A 10,482-nucleotide genomic window follows, 5' to 3' on the forward strand; every position below is an offset into this window, starting at 1 on the left:
AATAAGACATCTTTTTCTTATTCATAGTTTAGTAGCCTACAATTCTTTTTGCCAGAATTGATCATTAATCAACTTAAAGGGGTCATATGATGCTGCTAAAAAGAACATTATTTGGTGTAATGAAATGTTTATCCGGTTTAAAATAAAAAAACATTATTTTCCACATACTGTACATTATTGTTTGTCCTCTATGCCCCGCCTTTTTGAAACACGTTGATTTTTACAAAGCTCATCGGTCTGAAAAGCGAGGTGTGCTGTGATTGGCCAGCTATCCTGTGTGTTGTGATTGGCCGAATACCACAAGCGTGTGACGGAAATGTTACGCCCCTCACCATACTGTTGATGCCGTGTCCGGCCGGAGCGACGAGACAAAAACATTAAAACCTATTACAAACGAGGCATTTGTTGCATCCAGTGGGGACATAATTACTGATTATAATGACTTGTACTGTCTTTTTACGCATTGCATTGCATTGTGCCGCGTAAACATAAAACCCTGTCTGCATTTGTGATTGGAGACATGACAAACAACAAGTGCTACTCCACACTGCCACTCCCAAAACTCGCGTTTGAATCATCAGTGGCCAATGATAAAAGAAAACCTACTTATGTGAGTCAGAACTGCCGGCATTTTAGTCTAACGTTACTCTCCCAGGATCAGTAAACAGTCCTCCATAAAATGTGCCTGCGATCCACAGCACTAAGTTGACGTATTCCCTCAGCGACCAGCACAGATCAGCTCTTGTAGACAGACTTAAAGAAGTTCCAGATCTATACTTGTGCTCTTATTATTTCCGTTATTTTGCCTTTAATGTAAATAAACATGTGCAAATATACGTGCTCTTGTGAATTTATTTTGATGTTAATTACATAGTGCTAGCTATCTCTTTAATACCACGTGGTTTATATACATGTTGCTGCTGATTGGGCTGGCATTTGACACACTCACCAAACAAGAGAAAACGTATCTCAAACCCTGTTGCACACCGTTTCCAGGAAACATGTCGTTCAAACCAGAAACCGTAGCAAAACGGTGCACACCGGTTTGAGCTTGAACTTGCCCCTGATGTCTTTACCTTTTATACGCTATACACATTAAAAGAACATGCTCAACCGTTTCTGGTAGTCCACATTTATCACAATTGCCTGTTTCATGTTTCCCTATTATGTACAAAGAAATTATTTAATGCTACAGGTCCGATGGACCCAAGACTGTGATGTGACCGTTCAATGGTCATCGGCATCATAAATCCTTGAAAGTTTTTCATATTGTTTTTTTTTTTTTTTAAATGTATGTACATTTATAACACTATCCTTTGTATATTACCTTTGCATCAAATTACCAAAAAATAGTTTACACGGGTGTTTCTAATGCAGTGTCTATGGAAGGGATGGTAAATTTGACATCGTTCTCTCTGCTGACTGCCTTTATCAGTCTCTCTCAGTATATTCAATATATATCAATCTCTTTATTTCAGCTTTACTTATTGTAATTTGGAATTCAACTTGTGGTTGTTCCAGGGTCTTCTTTGCAAGCTGATCAATTCTCTCGTTCCCTTGTGCTCCAACATGTGTCAGCTTAATAACCAATCACATTACAGCCTTGACGTCATTGAAATTCAGTCAGAGTTGTCCGACACTCAATCGCCGTTTTACGGATGCCATAGGAATGAATAAGAAATGCTGTAAGCTGTATCCCACCTGTCGCAAGAAGTCAGTGACTTCTCTTATAAAACGTCATTTTTTTTTTCATTGTAAACTCTAAAAATGGTTCAATCCAAAAGTATTGCTTAGTGTAAAACATGTTGGAGATTAGCTGATAGGCTGTCAATTCATTAAATTATTAGCGGTTTCCTCTAAAAAGCTGTTAATTCAGTGTAGTGAAGCCTCTCCTCCACTGATATCCATTCAAACAAAACGGCCTCTGGTCTCCTTTCCCACGTACTGGCAAACCAGAAGCGTTAGCATTAGCCGTTATGCCTTTTTGGCTAAAGGTTGCAGGCTTGCCTTCTAGTGGCTTTGTCGCGAAACGTTTCTCGTGAGCATGCAAAAGTCTGTGTATTTTTTATTTTTGCAAAGGTCCCTTTTAGGGGCTCCTTATTTTGACTAAATTGACTAAAAAACACAGGAAAAAGTGACTTGTAAACCTGCGTCTGCGGTCAGGAGGAACCGAGTTGGATAATGCTTGTGTGTGCAAATGAGTAATATACGATTGTGATGAGTAGGGGTGGGGCCGTGGGAACGGAGCGAGGCCAGTGGAGTAATTGATAATGAGTGACACCAGCACCACTCACCGGTCTCGAGTCCCACGGAGGAGCTCCAGAAGGATAAAAGGAGGAGCTATGACAGTGAAAGACGAGAGAGGACCAGGCCTGGGCTTTATTTTGTGTTTTGTGTGTGGCAGTCGTCCGCGAGGGCCTGCTGCTTTACTTTCATTTTGTGTTTGTTTATTTTTTAAAAGTTTTATTTAAATGTAAAAAAAATTATAGGTTTGGTTCCCGGACACACTGCCGCTTGGTCCTCCACCGGCTGAGAGGATCTCACTCGCGGTGCCATGTGATGGTACTGGACATCTTTGGTGGACGGCCCACCGCTCCTCTACCTCCTGGCGGATGGCGATGGCTCCTCCTGTTGAGGGCAGCTGGCAGCGAGTCCCCCGTTCCCTGCTCCTCCCCAATCATGGCGGACGGCAGCAGGCTCCGGCCTCCTGGCGAACGGGGCTGACTCCTCTGCTCCCTCTCGGACGGCAGCCACCCCTCCTCAACCCAGGAGCGCGGCAGCGAGATCTCCGTTCCACCTCGTCTTCCATAGTTCCAGCACTACCGCCTCTCTGACAGCGTGTCCCTCCTTCCTCCCGGGTTTCGGCACCAATGTAACAGCGTTTGTAAATCAGGAAGAAGGAGGCGGGAACCGGCGAACATTTAAACAAAACTTTAATAAAATAAACAAACACAAAATAGCGCGACAGCGCCTCGCGGACGACTGTCGCGCACAAACGGAACCAAAACACAAAATAAAGTCCAGGCCGGGTCCTCTCTCGTCTTTCACCCTCCCCAATCATGGCGGACGGCAGCAGGCTCCGGCCTCCTGGCGAACGGGGCTGACTCCTCTGCTCCCTCTCGGACGGCAGCCACCCCTCCTCAACCCAGGAGCGCGGCAGCGAGATCTCCGTTCCACCTCGTCTTCCATAGTTCCAGCACTACCGCCTCTCTGACAGCGTGTCCCTCCTTCCTCCCGGGTTTCGGCACCAATGTAACAGCGTTTGTAAATCAGGAAGAAGGAGGCGGGAACCGGCGAACATTTAAACAAAACTTTAATAAAATAAACAAACACAAAATAGCGCGACAGCGCCTCGCGGACGACTGTCGCGCACAAACGGAACCAAAACACAAAATAAAGTCCAGGCCGGGTCCTCTCTCGTCTTTCACTGTCGTAGCTCCTCCTTTTATCCTTCCGTATCTCCTCCGTGGGACTCGAGACCGGTGAGTGGTGCAGGTGTCACTCATTATCAATTACTCCACTGGCCTCACTTCGTTCCCACGGCTCTTGGCCCCACCCCCACTCGTCACAAAGATATAATAATATATTAAAGGGGTCATATGATGCTGCTAAAAAGAACATGTATTTGGTGTAATGAAATGTTTATGCGGTTTAAGTTACCATATTGTGATGCCCTATCGCGCCGGAGCGACGAGACAAAAACATTAAAACCCATTATAAACGAGGCATTTGTTGCATCCAGTGTGGACATTACGGATTATAATGATTTGCGCGATATTGCATCGCGCCGCGTAAACATAAAACCATGTCTGCATTTGTGATCGGAGAAATGACAAACAACAAGTGCTACTCTACACTGCTCAAAACTCGCGTTTGAATCGTCAGTGGCAAATTCTTTAAATATAAAAAACATGCTTACAGTCTGTGAGTCAGAACAGCCGGCATTGTAGTCTACTCTACCAGGATCAGGAAGCAGTCCTCCATAAAATGCGCTGGACACATCTGAATATTTGGGTTAAACTGTTCTGGAACCGTGTTGTAAATACAACTTAACCACTGATTTCTAGTTGTGTCCTCTTTTGGAAGTCCAAACAAAGTAGTTTCACTTTCACAATGAAACAGCGTCACACACCGCGGCCTACAGTGAACGGAGGCAGGCTTGAGTGAGCAGAGGCAGGCGGGCTTGAGAACGGCGCGGCCGGCGGATTCGACGAAGGAGCTTGTGGCAACCACATGTGACGACCCCGGGCGAGGACTCCGCTTCATCCACGGTGAAAGCCGATCCGACAATCCACAGCGCAAAGTTGATGTATTTCCTCAGCGACCAGCACGGATCAGCTCCAGGCATGACGAAGCGGATATCATCCTCTTTTGGAAGGCCAAACAAAGTAGTTTCGCTTTCACAACGAAGCACACAACGCCTTCACGACATGGCGGCGGCGGCAACAACAATACTACAGCGAGAATAAAAGTTACGCCTTCTTTCTTTGCGTGAACATTTGGGTGGCGTGGCTGACTCTTAACTTTTATAAAGAATATCTCTTTGGATTTGAGACTTTAGTCTTTGCAACTTTACAGATCTTCTTTATGCACCAAGAGCTTGTAACACCCCAAAGAGAAAGGAAAAATGGAAATCGCATCTTATGACCCCTTTAAGATATTTATAAAAAAATAAATAAATAACAGGGCTGCCAACTCTCAGTCCAGTCAGAATTCACTAAACACCACATGTAGACACGATGTATTTATTATGTGCCGTTTAGAGAGCTTCATTGATTATAACGGAACATTGTGAGATTGCGATCATTTGAAGTGACAGCTTCTTAGTGATTATATGGAAGCGATATTTGCTCGCTTTCTAGGCTATAATCGATTCAGAATTTGAATAGAAGTTTTGTTTTACGTGCTGCTAAGAGGACCGACGGCCACATACCCTGTACATCAGAGGTGGGCTTTTTAGACCACATCTTTTTTAGGGCCACATCAAGTTTTGCAAACCATGTGAAGGGCTGCATACCAAATCCTTGATAAAATAACTTTTATTTACACTGGAGGCATGCATGGAAAAATATTATCTGACAGAAACATTTGTCACATTAAAAAAAACAATTCTTATTTAATATCTATTATTGAGTCAAATTTGCAACAGACATAATCTCAATCTGGAATTTGTTGTAGTTCATGACTGAGTGGGTTTGTTCACACACACATGTTGATCCAAATAAAACAAGCATTCTTTGGGCATAAAATTTGTTAACTGGTGCTGTCTGAAACTTCTCCTTCAAAGTACTGTCACACTGGATGTCAATGAGTTCCAGTTGTGTGTCTGGAGGTGCTTTCTCGCTGTCAAAAGATAGGGGGCAAGAGACAAGTTCAAGCTCAGTCTCAGTTTTGCAAAGTCTGAAGCAACGGGAAAATTCTGCATGCAGGTCGATCAAAGTGCTGCTGTACCTCTCAATGTGTTATTGGTGTGCTTAACTCGGCCAGTGTTGGAAAATGAGTGAAGTCTCGGCTGGATATCTGTCTAGAGAACAATACAAGTTTGGCCTTGAACACTTTCATGTTGCTGTACAGTTCGTGCACAAAAACGTCCTTTCCCTGAAGTCTCAAATTGAGATCATTCAAATGTCTCGGTGCCTCAGTGTAGTATTTTTAAAAACTCCCTCGTGGGCCGGATAAGTTTTCGGCTGGCAGTATATGGCCTGCAGGCCGTAGTTTTCCCCCCTCTGCTGTACATGCAGCAAAGTTTCAGGAGTGACATTTATCCTGCATCCCTCATATAAATGCAGTGTTCACTTTCGAAATAGCTTGTTTGCAATCAGGGTTAGTTCAGGTAAGCAATTGCTTAGCCTATATCCACTGCCTCGATGGCAGGCAAGTATTTCAATTTAGTAGAAAAATCGCTCCTCTTCATAACATAAGGATCACGTCCAACATATGTTGTGATTTTGTGTTTATTATACCTTTCTCTTGTAATAGTGTCTAAACCAGTACAGTACGGACTTTCCTCCATCTCATCCATTCTACTTTTCACTGCCTGTCCTCCATCTGAATTTTGCATGTCATCAGAATCATTGCAGACACATTAAAACATATACACATTTTAACCTTATATAACTTTTAAGTTTTTAATTATTTATATTTGTAATGAATGTGACATTGAGAGTAAAATAAAAAACAGGAAAATCATTAGGAAATATTTGGGGACGGTGCCATTTAAAATATGATGCCACAGAAAGCCCCGCTCTCCCGTCGAAACTGAATGATTATTAATGATCACTGTTAGATCTTAATCACATGAACATTCAGACATTAAATATAAATGAGTCACATGTGTTTCTTCTGTGAATATTGCACAGTTTAACTAAATGCGGCTGAAACGCTCTCACTCATCTAAATCTTTAAATAAAACAAATAAACCACAAATTTGTTTAAATAAAACAAATCTTTTTTTTTTTTTCTCCCCCCTTTAAAGAATGAGTTCTGGACCAAATACTATGGTAAGTGACCTTCAGAAAGTTTGATTATACTATGACTGAATTTAATGAAATTATAATTTTATAAATTAATTGATAAATAATTACAAACCTTTTCATATTATTTATAATTAATAGCTCACTTTATTTTACCCTTTTTTTTTTTTACTATTTTGATTGTTTAATTATTTACTTGTACGTGTATATCATTGTATTTTTATCTTTAACTGCTCTTAGTTTACTAATTTTTACATGTATTTTGTCATTCTCTTTTCTGTGTCTCTGGACCTGCTGTATTATTATAGTTGTAATAAATATGAATATTTCATTATGTTGTCAGATGGAGATCAGTGCCACTCCAACCCATGTAAACACGGCGGCACATGCAGGGATGGGATCGGTGGTTACACATGCACATGTGCGGAGATGTACAGCGGCACCGACTGTCAAACTGGTGAATGTGATGATTTATACAAGTGAGAGTGATGAAAATGTGATGTGAGATATGCTGTGTTTGGCACATTCAGTGTGTTTGAAAGGCATCATGTGTGTCAAATGCTTCATGATGATGTTTTGCAGATAAATCCCAGTGTCCGTCAGCTGGGCCTTTAGCATGTGAGCACTTCTGCAAACCGATGACTGGTTCATTCCGCTGCTTCTGTGCGCGGGGATATACACTTAACAGTGACGGCAGGAGCTGCTCACCTCATGGTACCTGACAATCACTGCACCTGAACTTATGAAAACTGCTAAATCACTGGAGTTCACACACTCACAGACTGCACTCATTATAGCTATTTAATCACTCACTGCACTCTTCTCTGCATTTCTCCTCTTGTATAATATATCCAGTTGTATAATAAATCTGCCTTTGTATATTACAAATATGGTTGGCTATTTGATGAATTGCTTTTTTCCCCTCTTTTGTAAGCCACCGTTGATAAAATTGTTTGCTAAATGCATAAATGTACATGTAAACATCATCCACACTCTCAGTTCAGAATCCATGTGGGTCAACAGAGACGCCCAGCTTCTGTCCTGATGGACACTGCTCATGGGAGGTAAGCACCAACATGATTGCCATGATAACTAGAGCAGGAGTTTCACTAGAATGGTTCTGCAGTTCATGCACATTGATCAACAAACTGAAACACTCCACAGCACATGATCAGCCAGTTAGAAGAGCAGCTGTTGAATATTCAGCTCTGCTGAGCAGTATTTGAGCATCTGATGATGATGGTCATGATGGTGTATTGTGTGCTGCAGGTGAAGTTTGTGAACACCAGCGGTGATGTTGTCTGTCACGGTGTGGTTCTAGGCCGTAAGTCTGTGCTGACATCAGCCACGTGCATGTCTGCACTGAAGGATCCGCATGTCACTCTCGGTGAGCATGTGACTGCAGTTTTACACAACAGACTATAGTCTATATGACCTACAATAGTACTTTATAGTTCAGATTGTTTTTGTAGTCACAGTCCAGTAGAATTCACACTTGTTAGCATCAGGTGGTATTTCTACACTGCCCAGAGAACATTATATTTGCAGTCATTTTGGTATAAAACTGAAATGAGAAACTAGTTCACCTTTTAGGACAAGACCTTTGTTTTTCAAATGATTTACTATTATACCATATTATAGCTTTAATTCATTTTTGTTTTAGTTTTAGTAATTCTTTAACACAAACTTATTTTATTTCAGTTACAGGCGAAGTTTCAAATTTTCAGGTTTTTTATTTTATTCATAGCATTATTTAAATTAATTAAATTGTTTTTTAATAGTTTTAGATTTAGTTAACAATAACAACATTGCTTCTGGTTTTGAAAGAAAATATAACAGCATTTGATTCATACAACTAGCTTCAAGCAAAGTGACTAATTAATTTGTATTAAAGTATTTTAGAGTTTGACTGAAGTGCTATTTTTGTATCATTGAAATACTGTTATAGATTGTTAATGTTTTAAATTAGATTTTTTTTTAATATTCATATTTATTTTGTTTTTGTCATTTTAATTTTATTTTTTTTAATATGTCTATAGTTTTTATAAATTTATTTATTAGTTGTAATTTGTTATTTTAGTATTTCACTTTAAAAGTGAAAAGTGTTGCCTTGGCAGCTAGCTGAAATAAAATTAGTTTAATGTTGTTTAATAATTTATTTCAGTTAACGTTTATTTTCTTTCAAGTATTGACAATTTTATGGTAACTTTTATGGTTTTAGTTTTAATTGACAATAACACTGCAACTGAACACAAGACCTTTGACATCAGCGAAAAATGGAAAGTGCTTCTCCTTTTTGTTTCACTGTCCTAAATATGCATGATTATTTAAACCTGGTGTCAGTGACCCATCAGAACTGACCTGAGAGCCTTGTTTGTGTTCTGATCAGTTGAGAATCAGTGATCTGCAAAAACACCATATGTGCTGCAATGTAAGTGGACTCGTGTTCTTGTCTCCAGTGGGACGTCACTCAACCGTGGCACTGCGTGTCTCCAGCTGGACACCGCATAAGCGGTACGTGTCCGGTGCGGAGGACGACCTGGCCTTCCTGGAGCTGATGGAGCCCTTCCCACAGAACACATCCATCATCCCGCTCTGTCTGCCGGAGAGAGACTACAGCGAGAATATTTTGATGAGGGCTGGACGAAAGGGTGTGGTCATGGGTGGAGCCGGACACTCTTACCTCTCATTGGATGATTGTCACGGCTCTCTCAACCTCACGTTCCTAATGACCAATAAGATGTTCTGCATGCAGAACCGGGAGTCTGACGTCTCCATCAGGACCAAACCGATGCCGTGTGACTTGAAGTCTGGGAGTCCCGTCGCATCGGTGGAGGGAAAGACGGCATTCCTGACAGGCATTTCTCTGTCCACTGGAGACTGTAATCATGGACTTGTGTTCACCAAACTATCCCGATACCTGCACTGGCTGCGACCGCTGCTGCATGCGTCTGAGAAAGATCAACAACAACAACTATGATGAAACAACACCAATAAACAAAAACACAGGCTGTATGAAGAAACAAATGTGTGAAACTCTTGAACATGCATAATATTTCACCCAAAAAGTATTGAAATTATATTGAGCAAGAAACTCTTCCCCCTAACTTCTGATTACCATAATGCAAAATAAAATATATGAATATACATTTGAAAATATTTACAGCAGCTTCATGTTCAGTGTCACTGTAAGTCAGTTTGATTCCGGAAGAGTGAAACACTCATGCTTTCACAACATTGATCTGTTTGAGTGACACGTCATCTTCTGACTTAACCAATCACCTGTGTTTGGGACTGGGATATCTGACATACTGACCTATGACAAAAACATTTGGAAACATAATACATTTTTGCAGATTATATTGCTAGTGCAGAGATTAATCACACCACCTTTAAATGAAGTATTTACACATCATGGTATATTTTAAAGTGATTTAGACAAAACAATATACAGTATAACTGTGTTGTACTCATGAGAAACACAACTGACAAGCATAATAAATACAAAAGAAAACATTACACTGTAAAAAAAATGTTTTGAAGATTTACAAGAAAATACTATTTCAGTTTTTCTACTTAAAAATTTCATATTTAATTCAAATGTTACTCTTTCATTGTCAGTTATGATTAAATAGTTTCAAAGTAAATCCTACTCCAGTTGTTTTTCAATGTAAATGCTTCACAGTCAAAATTAAAATGAAAATGTCACAAATAAATAAATAACAGACTTAACCTTCTTTATGCAGAATATGATTTTCTTTTTTTCCTTGATTTTCTTGTTTACCGCTTGTATGTTTTATACCAGTTTTTTTTTTTTGGTTTTTTTTTTTTTTTTGTTTAATGCATTTTCCAAAAGAGCCACAGCATAAAAATTATATAATATTTAAAACATGTTTTCAATTTCAATAATACAGTGGTTGTTAAACCTGATCCTGGTCCACCAAGGCAGGTGTTTTGACATATTTCTGTCACTGTGTCTATGCTTTGTTTGTTATGAGAGGATTGAACT

General features: G+C 40.2%; 1 protein-coding gene across 3 annotated transcripts in view; it reads left to right on the plus strand.

The window, feature by feature from the left end:
- The window catches only part of prozb (protein Z, vitamin K-dependent plasma glycoprotein b), a 30,529-nt gene extending 20,784 nt beyond the window's left edge, over window positions 1-9,745 (plus strand). The window contains exons 3-8 of one of the 3 annotated variants that reach the window (XM_016259372.1): window positions 6,476-6,500; window positions 6,817-6,952; window positions 7,056-7,187; window positions 7,473-7,537; window positions 7,743-7,860; window positions 8,933-9,745. In XM_016259372.1, the coding sequence (XP_016114858.1) occupies window positions 6,476-6,500; window positions 6,817-6,952; window positions 7,056-7,187; window positions 7,473-7,537; window positions 7,743-7,860; window positions 8,933-9,453 (997 nt within the window). In that variant the 3' untranslated portion in view covers window positions 9,454-9,745. The remainder of the gene's footprint in view (window positions 1-6,475; window positions 6,501-6,816; window positions 6,953-7,055; window positions 7,188-7,472; window positions 7,538-7,742; window positions 7,861-8,932) is intronic. The other 2 variants (XM_016259371.1, XM_016259373.1) reach the window with 2 other exon arrangements.
- Window positions 9,746-10,482: the final 737 nt, after the last annotated feature.

Source organism: Sinocyclocheilus grahami, unplaced genomic scaffold (assembly GCF_001515645.1).
Source record: "Sinocyclocheilus grahami isolate Dianchi unplaced genomic scaffold, SAMN03320097.WGS_v1.1 scaffold1835.1, whole genome shotgun sequence".
NCBI lineage: Eukaryota > Metazoa > Chordata > Actinopteri > Cypriniformes > Cyprinidae > Sinocyclocheilus > Sinocyclocheilus grahami.